We start from the raw sequence: 24,900 nt of genomic DNA, 5'->3' as shown, positions 1-24,900 counted from the left end.
ACTGGACACTGCGGCCGAGTGAGTCCTCTGTCTCTTCTCCTGCTGTCTGACGCACACGTACGTCAGTCTGGTGATGCCACGTCATTAGACGCTTCGTCACCACAACATTAAGCATGGCGGCGTCCGTCCGGGAGAAGCAGACAGGTTTGTTAAAATTATTATTTTAAAATCGGCTATCGGTGTTTTGAGAGATGGATAATGGAGTTAGCGGGTTAACAGACACTACTAGGGTCATAACAGGCCGTCAACAGCTAACTAAAGGCTCCTTATAGGCTAACAAATACAACACTTAATTTCATGAACGTCTTTTTTTTTTCTTCGATAGCGGGTTCTCATTTATTGTAATTAATAAATGAAACAAACACAAAGGAACCGAAGGGAAAATAAAACCCTGTTTCTAGAAGCTAGCTGAAGCTACATGCTAACCATAGACAAAAAAAACCCCAAAAACAAATTCATTAGCAGGCCATAAATGTCAGTTCACGTTAAAATATCAATTATTTTTATACCGCAGATATTTTGTAATGTTTTAAACTGTTTTAAAGCAACATTCAAATATCTTAAAGTAGGAGTAAAATGGATTTAACTCTGGGAGTTAATGCACAGAGAAATCCATTTCGGGCTAGTTTCTATAATTATTTTTAGTTTTGTATTTTGTTTGGTGTATTGTGTTCTCGTTTTAAATAAATGTTGCTTTAATATTGTTTTGTACTTTTAATAGATGTTTCTTATGATGTTTATTTTTTCAGATTTATTTAAGCATAGACATCTGTGAGTCCTCTGGAAATAAGGCACAATTTTGTGACTTTCTCCTCCTAAGACATGGTTTTAAATTAGGTTGTAGCATTTGACCAAATGGTAGATAAATAGTGAATACAGAGACAAGATTTTTTCGTTATTTACAGGTAAGAGATTTTGTTCGGAGAAAAACGTCACTGTTTTCGGATCAGTCTCTGACTTTGAAAAGCTGGTATTCCAGTCAAAACTTAAAATCTCTATAAAATTATCTTATAATTTACTAAAGGAAACAAACACTAATATCGCTCATCTAAGGAGGCTATGGGAGAAGGAATTAGGGATGGAAATTAATGATGAAGATTGGGATAATGCATGGAAAAATGCTAACTCTTTAAGTTTGTGTAATAGGGTAAAAGCTTACAATTTAAAATTCTACATCATGCCCACATTTCGCCCTCACAACTCCATAAATTTAATTCAGACCTTTCTCCGGTATGTCCCAAGTGTAAAACTGATATAGGCACTCTTGCTCATTGCTGCTGGTTCTGCAGGAAATTACAATATTTTTGGAATGTCTTTTTCCTGGTTCTCTCCCTCAGCCCCAACCAGTCCCAGCAGAAGACTGCCTCTCCCTGAGCCTGGTTCTGCTGGAGGTTTCTTCCTGTTAAAAGGGAGTTTTTCCTTCCCACTGTAGCCAAGTGCTTGCTCACAGGGGGTCGTTTTGACCGTTGGGGTTTTACATAATTATTGTATGGCCTTGCCTTACAATATAAAGCGCCTTGGGGCAACTGTTTGTTGTGATTTGGCGCTATATAAAAAATTGATTGATTGATTGATTGATTGATTGAATGTGGTTAAATGTGAAATAGATAAAATATTTTCTGTTACTACCGATACAGTATGTAATCCATTGAACCTGTTTCTTGGAATAACAAACATCAACATTTCTGTAAAGTACCAAAGACAACTTTACATGATACTTGCATTCTGTGCTCGGAATGTGTCCTTTTGAATTGGATCTATGATAAAGCACCATCCAAGAACCAATGGCATTGAACTGTACTGGAGTATGTGTCCTTGGATTATTTAGCATGTAAGTTGTACAAGCGGGATGATGTGTTCCACAAAATCTGGGACCCCTTTATGTTGTATGCTGGATTGGACATTTCCTCTATTTTTTATAGAGGCCTATTCTGAACTCAAGCTTGTCTCACTGAGCTGTCTGTTTTATATATTAAGCCAGATTGTTCTGTTTTCCTTATTGTGTTTATTTTCCTTTTTTTCCTTCCTTCTTATATGTAAAATCTAATAAACATAATTTGGAAAAAAAAATTAGGTTGTAGCTATTCATATGTAGCCGTATTAATAACATTCCTACGTAGTGCAGCTTTGAAAGGGTTAGGCTGCAACTTCAGGGACACTGACCTGGTGTCCTTTTAATGAGAGTCTTGGGTCTCGCCAGAAACATGAACTGCTTTATGGCAATACAACACAAACACACCCTGCTATCATAACACTGGGAGCTAGCAGCTATGGGACTGTTTAGCTCTGACGTAACGCATCATGTGATAAATCTGTTTCCGGGTCCAAACAAAATACTTATGGTTATGTAAATTGACGAGATTCATTTCATAAATGGTCAGTACAGCCGCTACAGCATCAGCAATCAAAACAAAAAGGCCAGGGTAGGGGGCCTTCCTGATCTGTTGTAGCCACTTCTGTTCTGTTTGTCATTGGCTGGGAATCTATAAAACGACAGCTCCGATGATGTTTCCGACCTATTGACTCAGTCGCACATCCGGGAACTCTGCCTGTGAGGTCTTAGCTTCGAAAGAAGCTCAGCTGATGCAGATGACCAACGACCACACATAGCCGACAAAGCGCATATATTTTTTTGTTTGGACCTGGAAGTTGAAAATCATGTGATGCTTTACGTCACACTTAACCAAATAAGAACAAGCCAACGAAGGCTTTTATTTCTTACATGAAAATTCAATAAGGTATGTCTATAATACATTCCAATTCTAAGGTTGAACTACTAGTGTATACTAAGGTATATGTAAATATATATATAAAAAAAGAAGAGTAGAGTAGAGCCACTTAGATGCCTGGTCTTGAGAACCAGGGATGGTAGGTTTTTCTATAATCATGTCCATAATCATGGCAAAGGTGGTGAAAAGCAAAAAATAAATATATATATATCACTGTTGGAGGAAGAGATAAAGAGCGTGTGACCGAGTGAGGGGTTACACATGGGTCAACCTCGGTTTAGCTTTATTGGAATAGTGACAGCTGAAAGGGAAAAAAAAGCCTACAAAATGGATGCAGACCTGGTGTTCTTATTGTTGCACTTGCCAGTATATTGTGATAAACGTTGTTTCTTGTATTTCTGTGTATTGTCGCTTTCTTGAAACTTCCATGGATTGTGTTCGCCAGCTCTGTTGAAAACAAATGCATATGGAGTGCTGGCAGCCAGGTTTAATGACAGTTTTGTGACATATGTACTCCCGAGCTGTAGAGGGAGCTCCGTAGACAAGAATGAGACCAAAAAACAGACAAACCAGCACAAAACTGACCAGCATTGCATAGTTCCTCTTTGAAAGAAGTTGAAAAAAGGTTGAATCTAGCTAGACTTCCACATCACCTGTAGGCATAAGCATTCAGTCAGACCCTTTCCCATCACATGACCCTCAGTGCCAACACTCCCATGTTAGTTGGCAGCACCAGCAATGCCAAATGTATGAAAATAAACAAAAAGGTCTCTGTTTCGAAGTTGTTTGTGACAGTTGAGACCTGGGTTCAATTTCCTGATCGCAGCCAAGTTCTTAACTGGCACTTTTTGAAATGAGTGTCATTCTGTGTCCAGCATTGTGAACTTTTCACAACTTTTTTGTGATTAGAGGTTGTAAATAAGAGGATACAAAAGTGGTGTCACATGGGATCTTGGCATTTTTAAATACAAATTACTTAACTGTTCACTATCATCTAGTTGTCAGTTAAATCACATAAGTTGGTCTTGATTAAGGATTTAATCCCATCACAAATATCTTTGTTTTTATTTCAGTTCTCAGACAGAATTTGACATTTATAGACACCGGTTGGACAGCACAGTGGCTTAGTGGTATTTTCATTTTCACTGTTGCCTCACAGCGAGAAAGTCATGGGTTCAATTCCCGCCTGTGGCTTTTCTGTGTATAGTTTGCATGTTCTCCCCGTGTTTGTGTGGGTTTCCTCCAGGTGCTCTGGTTTCCTCCCACATCCAAAGACATGCGGGTTAAGTGGATTGGAATCTTTAAATTGTCCGTAGGCTCCAGCCCCCCGCAACCCTTAATTGGACTGAGCAGTTGAGGATGAGTGTGTGTAGACACTGGTTTGGCCTTTACTTTAATTTTTTTTTTTTTAAAGACAAAAAGATTGTCATTAATAGCATTAATGTGTCTTTGTGTCATGAAGACAATGAATGCACACAGTGTGTCCGTGTGAATGTGTGTTTATCTGCAGTGGCTCTGCAACGGATGTTGAACTTTAACACTCCATCACTGAAGAACGCAGGAGCCGAGCCTGTGTGGAAGGTACGACTGCATAAACGTGCACACCGTGGTGATGGTGATGATAATGCATTTCTTAATTTTATCCGTCCTACCTACTTGCCTGATCCAAACCTTAACCGTCACTGTGCAGCACTGAGAGCTCGTTGAAAGTGTTGTCCTGAGTTCTTCCGGCCTATGACCTCTGACCTTACCGTGTGCCGTCTGTGTCTGTAGGTGCTGATATATGACCGGTTTGGCCAGGACATCATCTCTCCGCTGCTGTCAGTGAAAGAGCTGAGGGACATGGGCGTGACCCTCCATCTGTGAGAGCAGCATGCCTCTAAACTACACCTCAGACATATTTATTTATTTATTTATTTTATAAGCTCCTTCCTTCTAGTCAATTGTGACTTTATTTGCAAGCAGTTGTTTGTTTCATATTTAACTTTTTTTAATCAAGTAGAGCAGGTAGCTCAGTGGATAAGGAGCTGCTATTATGTAGACCTGGGTTCAATTCCTGCTTGTGTTACCCGTCTGTGTTCTCAGATGTTCTCTCAGTCCATCCAGCTGTAAATGGGTACCAACCTTCGCTGGGAAAGTAACCTGCGTTGGACTGGTGTCCCATCTAAGGGGGAGTTGTAGACTCTAATCTACTTCACACTACACTACGTATTTGAAGATAAGCACCACAGCCTACAGGCCTCAGGGCCTTATATATCAGCTGACTGACCGTCAGCCAAATTATGTCTCAGTATGGTGGTAAAATGTTAGTCTGGGTCAGGTTCAAACGGTGTCACAGGGCTGCACTGTATAAGACCTGTGCTCAGGTCTGAACAAAGCAAAGGTAAACTGGCCCCCAAGAAACCACAACTGCCTGCAAATCTAAAAGCCTCCATTGTCACAGTACACAGAGCTGGTGTTTATATATTTGACCGGGTTTAGGAATGTGTACTGGTTCTGTGCTTCATTGCATCCACCTCTCTACAGAACCACCCCAGGTCCTGATTGGCAACCACCCAGACAGAGAACTCGTCCATCTCCACCTCTCAAAAGTATCCATCTGTCTGTTGCAGCCAAGGGCTACATCAGCGTGAACTTGGGCTTTTTAATTTTTTGTAGTCCTCATCACTGAGGCACCTGTGTGCTGGATCCTGTCGAGAGACACACACCACAAAATGTGGTAGCTGATGTTCCCCCACAATGACAGATCCACCTCATCTGAGTCTCACTAAGTAACTGTTCTTTTGTCACAGTCATTCCACCGGGAGCCAAGGATCATCCACAGAGACCTGGTACCAAAGACATCCAGTCGCCACCTTAAGTCACTGGTTAGAGTCCAAGTCAGACAACCAGACAGGAAGCACCAGGACCTTAAAGACTTGAACCATAGTTCTCCTGTAAAGATAGCAACATCATCAAACACCTTTGACCTCATGGCGCAATCTCCTCTACCCAGGCATCTCTGGATCTCAAAGGCCGAGGACTTGGAGACATGAACGTCACAGTGGCCATAAATGAATATTGAGTTCAACACTTTCACCACAAATATAAACTGCTAATGACCAAGTCCACGAAATCATTGACAGCTTGAATCTTTGTCTGGATCCAGGACTATCCCAAACACAAACACTCTACTTCCACAGGGTATCTGTTAATTCTGCAAAGGTCACAGATCATTCACGAGGAACAAATAACCTGTTTTCAAAAGAAAGGCTACCGGTAGCATAAAGTGACAAAACTGTTTAGGCCACCTGGTAAAAAGATGAGTGACTGACCTGGTTTAAATCCCTGTGTGTGCAGGCTGCTTCACACAGACAGAGATCCTATTCCAGACGTACCTGCCATCTACTTTGTTATGCCCACAGAGGAAAACATCGACAGGATTTGTCAGGTAATCTCACACATATTCAGCAGATGGCATGCACATCAACCTGCGAATATTCACGGAATGAGCTGAAACTATCTTTGCTTATGGATGGAATCCACAGTAAATTTTAATTTGCTTTTAAGGATGTCAAATCATTTCAAATCAAAATGTAAAATCCAGGTGAAGTCATGCCTGATAAACTGTTTTTATTTGATATAATATTATAAAGTAGCTGATGCGAGGGCAATAACCTCTGCTTTTATTGTTTTAATGGTATTGATTGTCAGTAAAAATAGTCTTAGCTCATTCTGTAGCGAAAATAGATATGAAATATACATGCATCCATTTTCTATACACACTTGCTCCAGTTAAGGGTCACGGGGGGTTGCTGGAGCCTATCTCAGTGGTCATAGGGCGTGAGGCAGTGTACACCCTGGACAGGATACCAGCCTGTCGCAGGCCCACATATAGACAAACAAACACATTCACACCCACATGCACACCTACGGACAATTTTTAAAGCTTCCAACTCACCTGACCTGCATGTCTGTGGATGTGGGAGGAACACGGGGGGAACCATATGAACACGGGGAGAACATGCAGACTCCACACAGAAAGGCCAAAGGTGGGAATCAAACCCATGACCTTCTTGCTGTGAGGCAACAGTGCTAACCACCAAGCACCATGCCGCCCTAGATATCAAATATTGTTTATAATAATCAGTACGTGATTCCCCCCCCCAGCTTTTCCTTCTTTTTTTGTATTTTTTATATATGGGTACCGGCTCCTGTCACCTGAATGGTCCTGTGTATTGTTTTCATAACTGTGTAGTTCAGTGTGGACAAGCTGATAAACGCCACAACAGCTTTGGTTTTGTCATTAGTACTGGTGCTGCTGCCCCCTTTAGGAGACCTGGTGTAGAGCCAAGCAGTGAGAAACAAGACGTGCGAGTGCATAATGAAAATAAAACAGAAGAACTGGATCCACCAGAGTGGATCTTTAACGACTGCAACACACTGTGGTTGAATTTTAAAGTAATTCTGTTCTCACGATCAATAGGCTCTGCAAAAAACAAAACACACACACACACACACACACAAAAGTTCTTGTTAATCCTCCTTTTATAATCTTTATTTTTCTGTTTGTAGGATCTGAGAAACCAGCTGTATGAGTCGTACTTCCTGAACTTCATATCGGCGATCAGCAGGAGTAAACTTGAGGACATCGCTAGTGCGGCACTGGCTGCGAATGCTGTCAGCCAAGTTACCAAGGTTACCGTAGTTACTGCAGTTTTAGAGCCTGGTTACTGTGAGGTCATGTGTGAGTGGACAACTAACACAGGTCACTTTTCTCAAAACAGATCTTTATGACACGGCAAAACTGATGGACAAAACTAATTAGGCCTTTGACCATGACCTTTGACCTTTTAAAAATTTGCCCGTTCATCTAGATTTCTTAATTTTAAAAAAAGGGAAAACCTATATATATATATATAAAGTATATTGAAGCTGGAGTCCATGGTATATATTTGGTCTCTGACTTTTATTGCCAGGTTAATTGCAAGAAATGTCAAAATTTGGTTTTTATTTTTAATTGTTTTAACACACTCTAAGCTCCAGAGTTTTAGATTGCCTTAATGATAACTCCAACATCTTCTCAACACTTTTGTTGACCTACTAATCTAATCTACTGTCTCTGAGTTCCAGGTCATATTTGAGTGAAGTCATTCCAGCTTCTGGAAGTTTTCCAGGAACAACTTGGCTCCACTAAATGAATTCCAGATTTTTGAAAAGCTTTTCTCCAGTTTTCAGGCTGCTTCCTGTCTGGGTGGTTTATTATTATTAACTTTGTTTTCTGTCGTGACTTCTGAGGAACCCAAGGTGGTGTTCCACAGAAATTAATCCATGTAAGAAGCGGCTATGCAGCAGCATCTTCTCACCACAATATACTTTACTTCCTTTGCAGCAGGATTGTAGTGTTTTTGTTGGATTATTTGTCATTTTATCCATCCAGAAAATCAGCAGCATGTTGAATAACCAGGTGTGTGTGTGTTTCAGGTTTATGATCAGTATCTGAACTTCATCACTCTGGAAGATGACATGTTCATCCTCTGTAACCAAAACAAGGAACTTATCTCTTACCATGGTAAGACACAAAAGTGCATTTAAACACACGAGGAAGTAAATCTCATTTGTTGTGTTCCAGCAGATGTTTTATTTGATTAAAACTGGATTTAATGAACCTCCAGCAATGTAACTGTGGACAAAGGTCACCTGTTTGGTTTAGAGAAGAGCAGACCAGCAGTCCAACCCTCTGTCTGCTTCAGACGGGTGATATGTGGGCGTGACTTTAGCACTGAGGTACCTGCGTGGTGGATCAGGAAGAACAGCATCACATGGTGTGATAGCTGATGTTTTCCTGCTGTGCTCAGTTGACTGTTCAGCTTTCTGGAACATGCAGAAGGACAGAGTGGCTATGGATTTGTTGACTGTTTGGAATAAAGACCAGCTGATGGTGCGGCTTTTTGCAGATGACTTTATGTTGTGCGGCAACAGAAGGCAGGAAACTAGAAGGATGTAGGACTTTGTAAAACAGAGAGGAATAAAGTTTGGCATGAAAGGTGGCAGGATCCTGACACTGGTACAAAGTAAAACGTGTGATGTAATTGTGTCTGACTTTTGTTTTTCCTGCAGCCATTAACAGAGCAGACATCCAGGACACAGACATGGAGACCATCATGGACACCATTGTGGACAGTCTCTTCTGTTTCTTTGTCACTCTGGGTGAGCTGCTAAAACCTCCTATCCTCTGATCCCTAAAACCTTCTGTAAAGGACTGTTTCTCCCTCATCTCTTACAAACCGGGACATAATCTCAACAGTCTTCAGGGAATGTTTGTAATGTTTAACCTGATGATGGTGCAACCAGATTTTAATGTGTCAAATTAATTTGTTTGTGGTGGGGGGGGGTGGGGGTGGGGGTGGGGGGAGTATTTTGTCTGTAGTGCTGTTTAAATCCACTAGATGGCAGTAGTGACTCTAGATGATTGTGTTAGGTTCACTTTGTGACTTAGGCGCTTACGATATTTTTACCTAAATAATGCAGCCATAAATAATAATAGTACAAGGGTTCTTTTCAGTTTTTAAGAGTTGTAGGTGACTGAAGTTACTTGTTACTTACTTCTACCAGGGGAGGTGATGGTCTAGCGGTTAAGCACTGGGCTTGAGACCAGAGGATCCTTGGCTCAAATCCCAACCTGACCAAGAAAATCACTAAGGGCCCTTGGGCAAGGTCCTTAATCCCCTAGTTGCTCCTGGTGTGTAGTGAGCGCCTTGTGTGGTAGCACCCTGACATTGGGATGAATGTGAGGCTTTATTGTAAAGCGCTTTGAGCATCTGATGCAGATGGGAAGGCGCTATATAAATGCAGTCCATTTACCATTTGTTGTCTTTGTGATTTGTAAATAATGTGTTTAAAAAAGTTGATCTGTTTTTTTTTGTTTTTTTTTTTATTTTGTGTTGTTCAGGTGCTGTACCAATCATCCGCTGTCCCCGTGGAAACGCAGCAGAGATGGTTGCTGTGGTGAGTTCACACTGGTGATGTTTACATTTTTACATTAAAATTACATGTTTTAAAAACAGTCAGGCTGAGCAGCCATGTTTGTAGTTTTTAAAAAGTAAAACAAACTCTACAAACAAAAATTTGTTTCTCTCACAAACTGCACTTAATAACCATCAAATGAGTATGTCAAGAAATGAAGAGATGGAAGCAGATCTGTGCCCTGCTCATGCTTCATTACCCCACCAGCAGATGGCGGTAGTGTCTGTGTAAAATAAAACGGAATCTAAAAAAAAAAAAAAAAAAAATCACACTAATTTTTGTACCTGATTGATTTGATTTTCCTCTCTGAAGGATCCTTCTTTTCTTCCTGATTTTATGAAGTAAATTAATTTAATTTATGGTAAGTGAAGGAAATATAGAAATTAAGTTGTGTGTGTCTGTGTGTGCGCGCACGCACGCACATGTGTGTGTTTGGAGGCTTTTGCTGCGTGACTGCACAACACTAAATCGTTACAGACCCGAGCTGGTTGGAATATAAATTAGAGCCCAACCAATACAGGTTTTTTTGTGTGTGTGTGTGTGTGTGTCAATACAATTCCAATATTAGAGAGTAAAAAATTTACGGAACCGATACTTCTGCCAATATATACAGTAGTGTTCAGAATAATAGTAGTGCTATGTGACTAAAAACATTAATCCAGGTTTTGAGTATATTTCTTATTGTTACATGGGAAACAAGGTACCAGTAGATTCAACAGATTCTCACAAATCCAACAAGACCAAGCATTCATGATATGCACACTCTTAAGGCTATGAAATTGGGCTATTAGTAAAAAACGTAGAAAAGGGGGTGTTCACAATAATAGTAGCATCTGCTGTTGATGCTACAAACTCAAAACTGTTATGTTCAAACTGCTTTTTTAGCAATCCTGTGAATCACTAAACTAGTATTTAGTTGTATAACCACAGTTTTTCATGATTTCTTCACATCTGCGAGGCATTAATTTTGTTGGTTTGGAACCAAGATTTTGCTCGTTTACTAGTGTGCTTGGGGTTATTGTCTTGTTGAAACACCCATTTCAAGGGCATGTCCTCTTCAGCATAAGGCAACATGACCTCTTCAAGTATTTTTGACATATCCAAACTGATCCATGATACCTGGTATGTGATATATAGGCCCAACACCATAGTAGGAGAAACATGCCCATATCATGATGCTTGCACCACCATGCTTCACTGTTTTCACTGTGAACTGTGGCTTGAATTCAGAGTTTGGGGTTTGTCTCACAAACTGTCTACGGCCCTTGGACCCAAAAAGAACAATTTTACTCTCATCAGTCCACAAAATATTCCTCCATTTCTCTTTAGGCCAATTGATGTGTTCTTTGGCAAATTGTAACCTCTTCTGCATATGTCTTTAATTTAACAGAGGGACTTTGCGGGGGATTCTTGCAAATAAATTAGCTTCACACAGGCGTCTTCTAACTGTCACAGCACTTACAGGTAACTCCAGACTGTCTTTGATCATCCTGGAGCTGATCAATGGGTGAGCCTTTGCCATTGTGGTTATTCTTCTATCCATTTTGATGGTTGTTTTCCATTTTCTTCCACGCATCACTAATTTTTTTTGTCGATTTTACAGCATTGGAGATCATTGTAGATGAACAGCCTATAATTTTTTGCACCTGCGTATAAGTTTTCCCCTCTCCAATCAACTTTTTAATCAAACTACACTGTTCTTCTGAACAATGTCTTGAATGTCCCATTTTCCTCAGGCTTTCAAAGAGAAAAGCATGTTCAACAGGTGCTGGCTTCATCCTTATATAGATACCTTACTTTATATAGATACCTTACCTAGATACCTTATATACAGAGGGGACACCTGATTCACACCTGTTTGTTCCACAAAATTGACGAACTCACTGACTGAATGCCACACTACTATTATTGTGAACACCCCCTTTTCTACTTTTTTTTACTAATAGCCCAATTTCATAGCCTTAAGAGTGTGCATATCATGAATGCTTGGTCTTGTTGGATTTGTGAGAATCGACTGAATCTACTGGTACCTTGTTTCCCATGTAACAATAAGAAATATACTCAAAACCTGGATTAATCTTTTTAGTCACATAGCACTACTATTATTCTGAACACTACTGTACATAAAAATGTCAATGATTCCAAACATTTAATTAGCAAACCTTTATAACAAAGAAATGCAACTGAGGTTTGATGTGTTAGAGTTTAAACATGAACTTTACTGTAAATAACTAGAAATGTAACCAACCAACACTGACGTCACTCAGACTGGCAGTCGCCATGCTGCATCAATTGGCAATAGTCTGTCTAGCGGCATAGTGACCGTTGTCTTTTGTGGCTGTAAAACTCCCACTCTGAATATAAATGGCAGCTGGTCACGTTGCCTCTATTTCTTGTAGCTAATGTGGTTGTCAGTGAAGGTTTTGTTGAAAAGGGTGCTGTAGGTCATGTGACATGCTGTTTTTTGTGTGTGTTATAGAAACTGGATAAAAAGCTTCGTGAAAACCTGCGGGACGCCAGGAACAGCCTCTTCACCGGTGACAACATGGCGGCCGGACAGTTCAGGTAAACAAGAAGCTGTTATCCATTTAGAAGTTCAGAGAGAGACTGTATTCTCAGGATTCACTAGAGTCTTATGTGGGCATGTTTCATCTTAATTTGCAAACTCTCTTTTCTCTCCTACTTCTGTCTCTTGGACTCCTTTCATTTTCTCTGCAGTTTCCAGCGTCCCCTCTTTGTCCTGGCAGATCGGAACATGGACATGGCCACGCCCCTTCACCACACATGGACCTATCAGGCACTGATCCATGATGTTTTGGTGAGAAAATGAGAATCATTTCTGAAGTTCTTCATTTACATACTTTTAAAAATTTGGGTTTAAACTCAGTTTGTTTGTTCACAAGATATCTCAAAAAGATCCAGCTCCAGTAATTAAAATTCAGAATGAATAATTTGCCTGTAGCTGATTGATTTACAGTATTTTTACTTTAGTAAAACATCACCTTTGCTACTATTTAAGCACAGTTAAGATGAGATAGCCAGAACAGAATAGTAATCAGATTACCACCTCATAGACCAGGGTTTGATTCCAGGTCTGTGTCCTTGAACAAAACTCTCCTGCCTGGCTGCGTTTGTCACTAGTCCTTCCACACGGGCACACCACTTGGCAAATGTTGGGAAAAGCCTTTTCTTTTTTCTGAAGTTCAGTGGATTCCCAGCCACCTTACCCATGCTCAGCACGGGAAAGGTCTGGTGCACATACAGTCTTCAAGTACTGATATGTTCAAGTGGTTCTTTCTGTGCTCTTTGTGAGAATTGGATGCCAACATGCAGTCAACCAAGCACGTGTCTGACTGAGTTCCACAGAATTTTTAACATGTTGTGCTGATCTGTTCGCCGGCCTCCTCATAGGAGGCACCCGAGCTGCTGCTCAGGAAAACATCATGGTGGAAGAGTTGTGTTGGACTGGCGTCTCATCTGGTGGCGGTCGTAGACGCTCATCCATTTCACGCTGCAGCACCACTGAGCCTCAGAACCTGGACAGGATCTGAAATGAGTTCTGTGCAATCCTCGATTTTTGAAATGGTTTTATTGGTTCATTTTGGGTATTCTTACGTTCTCCTCTGTAAAATGTTGATGGTTTCTGTTGAGCCTATCAGTGGTGTTAATGAGGGAGCGTCTGTCTGTCAGTCTGCGTGAAATGATCTGGATCTGAGGATTCTTGTGGCTGGGTATTTTTCCACAGAGGTGTCAGACTATGAGGAATGGATCAGGACCATTTGCAGGCTCTGGTTGGTTCCGTTAGCGACAGATGAGGTAGCTTTGAGCTTTAGTTTGTGTTATGTGTGTCACTGAAACGTACTGAGTTCAGACAGATGTTGAAATAAATCAATGTTACATAATGCGTCTGCACATGAAGTGGAAAAAAGACAAATCAGCCACTACTTTAAGTCACATTTCTTCAAAAAGCATTTTCCAAAAAAAGAAGAGTGTATGTCACGTTTTGACTTATTTCGACTCTTTTCAGTCGAGTTAGTTTTCAGAATGTCTTCAGATCTTAAAAACAGTGAGACCATTGATTTGATTTATTTTATTTATTTCAATCAACAAACTCATGCAGTAAATAATAACATAAATGAATGAATAGATAAAATCAAAAAGGGAAAATACATAAAATCATCCAAAATAGTTTGCGAAATAATTTAAGACCACTTTTATTTTTTTAACCCTTTGGCTCAAGCGTCTGTGACGGACAAACATTTCTGCTCTGTGGCATTTATCGTTATGTTTATCAGCCTCAACGTCACATCTTTGTGACGCTTTCCAGATTACCCCCACTTAGGATATTAAATCTCAAACACACGGCTCGACCCAGAACATCGAGGCGCTTTTGTCCAGAGAACCCACTCGCTGAGTGATCTCTGTGGAGGTGGTTGTCAGTGAAAATCCCAGTAGATCACTAGTTTGTTCCTTAGGTCACATTTGAACTTCAGCAGATCCTCTTCACCATCACAACATGTTTAAAGGATCTGAGCTTTTGCCATGTGACTGGCTATTTTGATATTTGCTTTAATCAGTAGCTGAACAACTCTGTGTGTGTGTGTGTGTGTGTGTGTGTGTCAGCAAGAAATCCATCCAGACACATCAGTCAGTCCAGTTTTTATTGCCCTCAAACAATCTGAAAAACCTGACTGTTATTCTTTGTTGTCACTGATTCCTGGTATTAGGAAGGCTTCAGTTATCAGTAAATTGATTTTTGATTATGTACCAGAGTGAATGAAACCCAGTGAAGGTCAGAACTGTTGCTTTCAGCACCGATTAATAATGATGGTCTTTTCACAGGCTCTTAGCCAGACTAAATCAACTTCAGCATGTGTTGTAATATAATTGTCATCTTTTGCCTTAATAATTGAGGCATTTCCTCTCATTTTGAGTAAAAGACAGAAGTAGGTCTATACAGGCCTTGAGGCCCGTGTTTTATCCCTGGATTCTGTCGCTTTAAGTGGATGAGAGTCTGCGACTCCCCCAGGACAGGACGCCAATCCTCCAATACTTCTCCAGCCAAAGCTGCAATCCATTTACAGCTGGGAGTACTGAGACGATGCAAATGAAGTAAGACAGGTAGTGTGACTGGGAATTGGGCCCAGGTCTACGTATTGGTAGCCCAACTCCTCATCCCACTGAGCTACCCGCTGTCCTTTCCAGAGCCAGCAAAAATACTGTGGTGCTGTCCAGAGTCAGCTTAAGGTCCTGTTGCCAAAAAGCATCTTTAATTTAGGATCATCATAAACTGTGATCTTAGAGTGGGTCCAATGGTGTTTTATGAAACAAAGGGCAGGTTTAACTGATCCAGATGGCATCATTACAGCTCTCAGGTGGCTGGCCTGGATATTTCCCATGAACATGTTTGCGGAGTCAACCGCCCAGCTGGAGATGAGAGCCTTCCACTAAATTTCTCCTCTCAGACTCTGCTGTTGCCATGACAGAACCATTATTATGATCTGTTGTTGGATATTGTGAGTCAGGGATGTGGTTCTGTTTGACTTCAGTATTTGCTGTGGTCCTGTTAGTAATGATGTGCTCAAAAGGGTTCGGGCATGAGTTAATCCAGGTACAGCATCCAGAAACGGCATATGCTGGTGTTAGAGTAGGATTTTTATTCGTCACATCTCTTACAATTACTCTGAGATTTTTGGACACTTGGATGATGACATATAGTGTTTTTGTTCGTGGTTAACGTTTTAAAAAATTCAAGAGGCTTAAAAGCTGGTTTACTTCATCTGCAGCAGAAAAACATTTTTATTTATTTATTTTTAGTGAGGGGTAATGTGTAATCCCTGCAAGTCAAGATGCTCTTTTCATTTGCAGAGAGCTAACTGTAAACCGGCTTAATGTTGTCATCAGACAGTTAAGCTTCAAATATTTGAGTGTGCTTAAAATTGTTTTAACATGCAGTTTGTGCCTCATTTAAACATCCTGACCCCAATTATCAGAGATGGTTTCATTTGAAACTGCTTTGATCCTCTCACACGCACAAAAAATGCCCCAAAAACAAAACAAAAAAACCTGCATTTGTTTGTCGTAAACCTACCGTAAATAGCCCCAACTTGCATGTCAATGGTAACTGTTCACCTCACAAGGGTTATTACTGAGGTTTTGAAATGTATTGAAAAACCATAAACCAGCTGCTAGACTGTTTCCAGCTGCCACAGACTGTCAGTGCCAGTTGGCATTAAAGGCAGACATGAAACAAAAAAAAAAGAAAAAAAAAGCAAAAGTATGACATCGCACACCATCTCAAGAACTCCAAACTGCCACGTCGCTGTGATTACAACTTCCTCAAATTTATTTATTTATTTATTTATTTATTTTTTACGTTCACTTTGTGTGCATCTTACCCTGTGTGCTGCGATACAATGCTGCTGGAACCTCAATTTCCCTGAGGGAGTGTTCCCAAGGGATTAATAAAGTTCTTTCTAATCTAATATGATGAATTTTACAATTACTGTATTTTCCAGAGTATAATTTGCACCTGTTAAAAATGTCTCTGAAAGAGGAAACCCCTATATGTGTCTCACCTTTTTTTTCTGTATTATCAGCTCTTTAATTTGTGATTTCTGTGCATTGTTGCAGCTTCCCTTTTATTATTGGCATTTATTATTTTATTATTAGAGTTTATTTTGTTTATCGCTTTGAATCCTGGGAAAGTCTGACATAAACAGTAATTATAACTCTTATTATTAATAACAAATGTCTAATTTTTAGGTATATGTTGCATCGGAGTATAAGTTACAAGACCTCCAAAACTTTAAAAAAAAAAAAAAAAAGACTTGTACTCTGGAAAATATGGCACATGCATTTACACAAACAACTGTCACAAAATGTTTGTTGCACATATAAGAGAAGCGTTATATCAAAGGTAGACCAGTCTAAGTTTGAAATAGATGTCATTTATATAACACACACACACACACACTGGAGGATGTTACTCACTTATACACTGGGATTAAGTTAGGAATCAAGAACCTTGCTCAAGGCCATATTAGTGATTTTACTTTCCAGTCAGAGAAATTGAATCATTGACTCCTGTCTACAGGGGACCTTACAATGTCAGTTTTGATTTCTTTTCTATTAAATATGTAATATTGATATTTAACGAGTAATATCGTTACTGCTAATCACTTTATAACATAGTGGGGCATGGATGGTGGCCAAGGGGATAGTGCACTTGGTTTCATTGCAGAAGGTTCCTGGTTCAAACCCCACCCCTGCAACACTTCTCCATATAACATGGAGTTGTGCCAGGAAGGGCATCTGGTGTAAAGCCTGTGCCAATTCAACATGCAGATCCACCTCGGATTTGCTGTGGCGACCCCAAGTGAAAACAAGGCAGCAGCTGGAGGGTCTTACTTACTTGATAACATAGTGATTGGTGCTCATGATTGTTAATGTTTGGCCTGTAAAACACTGTATTGTGTAACTTCATGGCAAAATAATTGAGATATTGAGATAAAATTAAATGTTCAGCCCAAAATCAAACGTGTTCAGCTGCCAACATCAGTGAGAAGCCAACTGAAACACATTTTTCCCAAATGTAGTGTCATTCTCACCAAAGAACGATCACAGTGGTCACAAGAGTTTATGTAACCATAACATACGTACATACAAACTAGAACTTGTACTTGGAGAAACCATACCGCTATTACAGTAAAAACTCTGTCCCAGGACAGAAGTCAGAATTTGATATTTTCTTCAGATCTTTGTGATACCATAAATTGTGAAAGACAAAGACATCAAAACAGAATTTACTTTGCAAAGTAAAATAATTTGAAGACAGCGATAAAAGGAGGCATTTTGTGGTTTATTGGGATTGTTTCTACTGTATGGACTTGCTGAAAGACACTCTCCACGTGTGTTTTGGTGGGATGTTTTTGAGCTATCAGGTTGTTGCAGCTGCTGGACTTTATAAGTGTATGGATGCTGAGCTGCAACATTTCTGTCTCTGCATGCTTGACATTTCCTTGTTGTTATTTTGTTGTTGGTAGTATGTCCAAAGCAGATAGTCACCCCTCTGAGTCTGGGCTGTTTAAAGTTTACAGAAAACCACCTGAGAGAGTTTTTCATGGCTGTTGTTGCCAGTGTGCTTGCTCAGGGTACTGGGTAAGGTTAGACCTTACTCTTATGAAGGATCTTGGGCCAACTGCAAATTGAATTGAGACCCAAGAACCCTTATTAGTTTTAGTATCCACAGATTACATAATGACCTTTGCCCTGTGAGATAACTCTGCTCCAGTTTATGGTTATAATTAATTACAAATTGACACCAGACCCAGTAATGATAATGTAGAATGTTATGGGGTAACAATTTTCAAACACTATTCTATACATAATGCAACAAATCATTTGCCTACAGACTGAATTTTTTTTTGTTGTTTTTGTAACAGGACTTCCATTTGAACAGAGTGCTATTGGAGGAAGGGGCAGGGGCGGAGCCATCACCTGCCGGTGCCAGACCAAAGAAGAAGAGCAGGAAGACCTACGACCTCACTGCTGCAGACAGGTTCTGGCAGAGGCACAAAGGCAGGTGGGTTGATTTAATCTACAGCAGGTTTTAGGTATCAGGCTCTTACTAGTATTTTGTGCAGCTAAATGGTATTTTATGCCATCTTGACACGCTTTAATCACTCTTTGGCTAGATGTTGGGCAGCATAGTGATTGGCTCTGTGTTGCAGTCCATTCCCAGAAGTGGCAGAGTCAGTCCAGGAGGAGCTGGATGCTTACAGAACCCAAGAGGATGAGGTCAAAAGGCTGAAGAGCATCATGGTGAGATACACGCTGCAGAACACAACAGTTGGTGTCATGCTACGTCCCAGTCTCCGATATAATGTCAGACGCTCCGAAGTCTCTTCTGACTCATCAAGTCTGATAGGACATCAGAATCCTGAGGGTGATGTCTGCATTTTTAATTTGTTTACAGAACAACAATCATGTTAAAGTTTCACACATCAAATAAGTCATTAGTCATGTTTCAGTCAAAAGTCCCATCCAGAGTCCCAAATTGCCCAAATATGTCCAGATCCCTCAAGTATTGTTTGAGTCCTGAAGTGACAAAGGTCATGTCTGGGGAACCGGCATCTGGCCAAAGAACCATGATCATATGCAAGTTCCCAAAGTTACGTGTCTTCGATGTCTTCAAGGCAATGCCCAAATGTTTAACATCTGACTCTCTAATTGCTGTATGAAGACAAAAAGTCGTCCAAAACTCTCTTCGGTCTTGACTGTCTCCCGACTCACAAACGTCATAGTCAGGTTCCACCTGTCGTGCCACCATTATCTGGCATTATTAATATTTAAGTCTTGAAAGGCACTTACATGAGTCACCAAATCTGAAAGACCATGCTGGGGTTCCAGTGGTGTTACCCACATTACCAAAGTTTTGACGGTTTTCAATCTTCAAAACCGTATCCAAATCTGTCATTCCCAAGTCACCAAGTCTTGTACAAGGTAATAAATCATGTTGAAGTCAAACCCTAAAGTAATTTTGAGTTCTTGGGCTTACATTTGAAAAGGTCAGCCTGAGCTTCCAGAACCATCTTTCATGTCAAATTCACAAGGTAGTATCCAAGTACCAAGGTCATGTCCACTCTCCCAAAGTCTTAATTTCTATTCCCTGAAGTCTGATTATCCCGTGTCGTATTCAGATTCAATTCCTCAAAGTCTCATCCAAATTTCTTACATCTTTCCTATTCCAAATTTATGGGATGATTTTTATTAATATTTTTTAAAGATATTGAAAGGTCCAAGTATTTTCAGCATCATTGGAATTGTGTCAGAGGTGGGGATGGTGGCCAAGCAGTTAAATACACTCGTTTCCAGTGTGGAAGATTCCCATTTCAAGGCCACCCCTGCCCATTCTCCATCTAATGTGGAGTTGCGCCAGGAAGGGCATCTAGCGAAAAAACGTCTGCCAAATCACCACAACAGATCCGAGGTGGATCTGTTGTGGTGATTCAGAGTGAAACAAGGGGGAAACAGAAGAAAATTACTGATTGGAATCTTGTCAGATTTGATAGTAGGGTTAGAATGGAGAGATTGGGATTATGCTGTATGTAGAGACTGTGTCCCACAGTGAGAGAGACCCGTTTTTGAATTGGGACCGTGTTGGACTTAAGTACTGCAGGACTGCAGTATGGCTTAATGCCTTTGAGTTTTGATGTTGAGGAAAATAGAGTTGATCCTTCCTGCTTTCACCGGTTTATCCGGGGGCAGGGGGTAGTATCTGTCCATTTGTCTGTTCCACCACATTATCTCTACAGTATTATCACTTCATATGGTAAGGGGACATCCTCTACATCAGTTTCTTGGATAAGTTTGACTTTGACCTGGTTGTGACCTTTGTAACCTAGGCTGAGGGAGGTCTCGCATTCACCAAACTGTGTTTCCTTGTTGTTGTGTGCATCTGCAGGGTCTTGAAGGTGAGGATGAAGGCGCTATCAGCATGCTGTCGGATAACACAGCCAAACTCACTTCAGCTGTCAGGTACTCAGCCAACAGCGGCCACTTTTAATTTTACAAAACTTCCTAAATGTTGCTATTTCCGGCAGCTTTGGTAAATCCCCTTTGTGCTGCCTGACCAGCATGAAACTCTTTCACACCTTTAGTTTGCTTGGTTCCACACCAGGGACTGATGTGCTAGTGTTGGACTTTTCTCTTTGGTTTAGTTTGCTTCCACACAGCAGCAGACTAAAACACACAAATGAAATTCACATGCGAGCACACTGTGTCCTCATTGGTCAGAAGTGCTGAAGTGCTGCGGTTAAGTACTGGGGTGCTTCAGGATCACAGCTGTCACTAGGCTCCACTGTTTAGTCCCAACCAGCTTCTTTTTTTCTTCTCCTTTGTTGTGACTTTTTACTGCAGATGGTGAAAACTCTTCTCTCTGATTAGATCACTGAATTGTGCTGTTGTGGGTTTTCACCAGCTGTGCAGACATGTGATCATGTGATTGGTATCACTGCGCCACGTCGCATCTCCTGACAGCAGCACAAACCGTGCTGCTCTTTACTCAGTGTCTGGAATTCACATGTGGGGTGAATGTTTGGCGAGTTGTTTGGGTGTTATTCTCACTGTAAGTCACCTGCACCAAGTCCAGGCTTTGTTTGAGCTACACCGAAGTCCACCGTGCTCCCGCACTCCCCCAAACGACCCACACTTTTACAATAAACATACCACAGTCCTAGTGACACAGATTTGTGAAAGATGCCAAGTTTCTTTCCAAAATCATGAGAGGCTGGAGTTTTTCTGGAAAACCAGCGCCAGTTCATGTCCATGATGTCGGCTGGATGTGGAATTGAGCAACTGTTCCAGATCAACATTCAAACGTGATGACACTCAGTATCAGTGATGTCTGTCAGCTCAGTGTGGCCATATTCTGCCCTCAAGTGGACAAAAACCAGTTCATGCATTTTTAGGGTTGGGGTTAACTATACTTTTAAATTAGACAGCCAATGTATTAATATAGTTTCTTTAGTGGTTTTGTTATATTGTGCATTAAGTACTTTTGTCTCATGTTCTCGGTGTTGGGGTTATTTTGGCCACAGTGCGAGAGTTGTTTTTCTCCTGTTAGTCAGGTGCATGCTCTTTAACATGTTTCTGGTTTTCTCATTGTTTGTGGTCTGTAGTTCTTTGCCTGAGCTGCTGGAGAAGAAAAGGCTCATTGACCTTCACACCAACTTGGCCACGGCTGTACTCGACCACATCAAGGTACGTGTCCCTCAGTGTCCACGTCTGTGGTTCTGCCAGCTGTCGGTGTGTTGGGACACAGTTTAATTTAATTTTCAACAAAATGTCTTAAACATAATATAGCTCATGTTATAAAATTAGCATGTGCTGTGATTACGCATCTGTACTGTCTGACCGAATATTAAAAAAAAAAAAAAAAAAAAAAAAAAAAAAAAAAACTCACCAGTGACATCCATGTGGGATATTAAAGCCACATGTGTCCATCTGTTAAGGCCTAACTCTCACAAACTGCTCATAACATAAACACCTAGAAAGCGGCCACACTGACACTTTATGTACAAATGCCATTTTGAATATTGTCATGTGCCCCCTAGTGTTTGTATGAAGGAATGAAGGTTACTCCTCAGTTTTTAAGATAAATGCTGCTTTTCCATCCTGTGGCTTTGGTTGGAATAGGCTGGTATCGTTCCATATAGCGCCATCATCTGGTTGTTTGGCAGGATTGCACCTGAAACGTCAGTTGCAGCTTTAGTGAGCATCTGGTACTTAGTTTATATGATTTATGGTCATATTTGTGTGCTGTAAAAGTGTCAGCTAAATCTTTTAGCATGAAAATTCTTGAAAGGGTGGTTGTAAAACAGCTAACTGATCATCTGCAGAGGAATGGTCTATTTGAAGCATGCCATAGGTATTAAAGGCACTGCGCTGCAGTGGTTTGAATCATATTTATCTAGTAGATTACAATTTGCTCATGTAAATGGGGAATCTTCTTCACAGACTAAGGTTAATTATGGAGTTCCACAAGGTTCTGTGCTAGGACCAATTTTATTCACTTTATACATGCTTCCCTTAGGCAGTATTAGACAGCATTGCTTAAATTTTCATTGATACGCAGATGATACCCAGCTTTATCTATCCATGAAGCCAGAGGGGACACACCAATTAGCTAAACTGCAGGATTGTCTTACAGACATAAAGACATGGATGACCTCTAATTTCCTGCTTTTAAACTCAGATAAAACTGAAGTTATTGTACTTGGCCCCACAAATCTTAGAAACATGGTGTCTAACCAGATCCTTATTCTGGATGGCATTACCCTGACCTCTAGTAATACTGTGAGAAATCTTGGAGTCATTTTTGATCAGGATATGTCATTCAATGCGCATATTAAACAAATATGTAGGACTGCTTTTTTGCATTTGCGCAATATCTCTAAAATTAGAAAGGTCTTGTCTCAGAGTGATGCTGAAAAACTAACTCATGCATTTATTTCCTCTAGGCTGGACTATTGTAATTCATTATTATCAGGTTGTCCTAAAGGTTCCCTGAAAAGCCTTCAGTTAATTCAAAATGGAGCAGCTAGAGTACTGACAGGGACTAGAAGGAGAGAGCATATTTCACCCATATTGGCTTCTCTTCATTGGGTTCCTGTTAATTCTAGAATAGAATTTAAAATTCTTCTTCTTACTTATAAGGTTTTGAATAATCAGGTCCCATCTTATCTTAGGGACCTCATAGTACCATATCACCCCAATAGAGCGCTTCGCTCTCAGACTGCAGGCTTACTTGTAGTTCCTAGGGTTTTTAAGAGTAGAATGGGAGGCAGAGCCTTCAGCTTTCAGGCTCCTCTCCTGTGGAACCAGCTCCCAATTCAGATCAGGGAGACAGACACCCTCTCTACTTTTAAGATTAGGCTTAAAACTTTCCTTTTTGCTAAAGCTTATAGTTAGGACTGGATCAGGTGACCCTGAACCATCCCTTAGTTATGCTGCTATAGACTTAGACTGCTGGGGGGTTCCCATGATGCACTAAGTGTTTCTTTCTCTTTTTGCTCTGTATGCACCACTCTGCATTTAATCATTAGTAATTGATCTCTGCTCCCCTCCACAGCATGTCTTTTTTCTGATTCTCTCCCTCAGCCCCAACCAGTCCCAGCAGAAGACTGCCCCTCCCTGAGCCTGGTTCTTCTGGGGGTTTCTTCCTGTTAAAAGGGAGTTTTTCCTTCCCACTGTCGCCAAGTGCTTGCTCACAGGGGGTCGTTTTGACCGTTGGGGTTTTTCCGTAATTATTGTATGGCTTTGCCTTACAATATAAAGCGCCTTGGGGCAACTGTTTGTTGTGATTTGGTGCTATATAAATAAAATTGATTTGATTTGAAAATAACCATATTGTATTATTACTGGAACAAGGGTGCTCTGAGAGTTTACACCTCAGTGTCATGTGACCTGACACACAATTGAATGATCGCAGTCGATTTCACACAGCAACATTTAATGTACTCATTATAGTTTTTGTCTGGATGATTTGAAAATGGTTGATCGGCACAGGCGTGTACTCAGTGAGGCTCACTGTAACTTTAAACGTTCATGTTATTGTAGCGTGTGGTTTGAGCTAATTTCACACCATCTGTCTCCTCAGAGTCGTAAACTGGATGTTTATTTTGAATATGAAGAGAAACTGATGAGCAAGTTGACTTTGGACAAATCTGTGCTGGACATCATCACTGACCCTGATGGTAAGAAAAACATCCACGTTGTCTTAATTGGAAGAAATTTTCCACACAGCAATAATGGCAAAGACATTAAAATCATGAAATAACAGGAAGATGAGCCTCCTGGGAGATTCCTCTGTCAAATCAGCAGTTATTTATGGCATTATGAGCGGATGACGAGTACCAAGTCTCCCCTGGCCCTGGCGGGTAGATGTCTACTTTGAGGAAGTGAGGATGAAATAGTATCAGGACCCAAAGATATTCCGAAACCTGATCATGCTATGTGGGAAGTGGCAATAAGTCACTTCAGGCTCTTCGAAGTTATTGTCTGAGACCTTTGTAATTGTCAAAAAGTTTTTTTTTCTTTTGATGTTAGTGGATATAGATCAGAAATAGTATCAGGACCCAAAGATATTCCAAAACTTGAGCATGCTATGTGGGAAGTGGCAATAAGTCACTTCAGGCTCTTCGAAGTTATTGTCTGAGACTTTTGTAATTGTCAAAAAGTTTTTTTTCTTTTGATGTTAGTGGATATAGATCACCAGGTTCACTATATATATTAGCAAACACATTTTAGTCCTTTAATGAATAATTCATTACTCGAAGTTGTCAAAGCAGGTTGACAGAGCACTTTACCAGAAACGTTACTGGCAAAAACCAAAGTTAACTATGTTATGATGTTGTCTTTTGGGATTCTTAAGCATTTCATGCACATGCCTTGAGTAAGCAGGAGAACTATAAATTAAATGTCCATAAAATGGCACTGTAGCTCCACTCGTCACCATCGTCCCTGTGGCGAGGGCGGGGGTGTGACTCCTGTGGCTCCTCCTAGACTGGGGTCAGAGGGAACAGGAGAATCTGAGAGGGTTTCTGCTTCATGTTTGACATACAGAGATCTGACATGTTGGATTTAATCAGGTGATACGCTAACC

At 40.6% G+C, this 24,900-nt stretch overlaps 1 protein-coding gene across 1 annotated transcript in view; it reads left to right on the top strand.

Annotated features, from left to right (window-relative positions):
- Positions 1-45: 45 nt before the first annotated feature.
- scfd1 (sec1 family domain containing 1) overlaps positions 46-24,900 on the top strand; it is a 73,304-nt gene continuing 48,449 nt past the window's right edge. Inside the window, 15 exon segments of the mRNA XM_034159796.1 lie at positions 46-144; positions 4,240-4,310; positions 4,503-4,591; positions 6,069-6,159; positions 7,284-7,406; positions 8,193-8,280; positions 8,829-8,918; positions 9,661-9,716; positions 12,214-12,299; positions 12,453-12,552; positions 18,179-18,318; positions 18,467-18,557; positions 20,200-20,273; positions 21,416-21,497; positions 23,896-23,992. Of these exon segments, the coding sequence (XP_034015687.1) occupies positions 114-144; positions 4,240-4,310; positions 4,503-4,591; positions 6,069-6,159; positions 7,284-7,406; positions 8,193-8,280; positions 8,829-8,918; positions 9,661-9,716; positions 12,214-12,299; positions 12,453-12,552; positions 18,179-18,318; positions 18,467-18,557; positions 20,200-20,273; positions 21,416-21,497; positions 23,896-23,992 (1,309 nt within the window). The 5' untranslated portion in view covers positions 46-113.

The sequence above is a fragment of the Thalassophryne amazonica genome, chromosome 19, assembly GCF_902500255.1.
Source record: "Thalassophryne amazonica chromosome 19, fThaAma1.1, whole genome shotgun sequence".
NCBI lineage: Eukaryota > Metazoa > Chordata > Actinopteri > Batrachoidiformes > Batrachoididae > Thalassophryne > Thalassophryne amazonica.
This window is presented reverse-complemented; position numbering and strand designations above follow the sequence as displayed.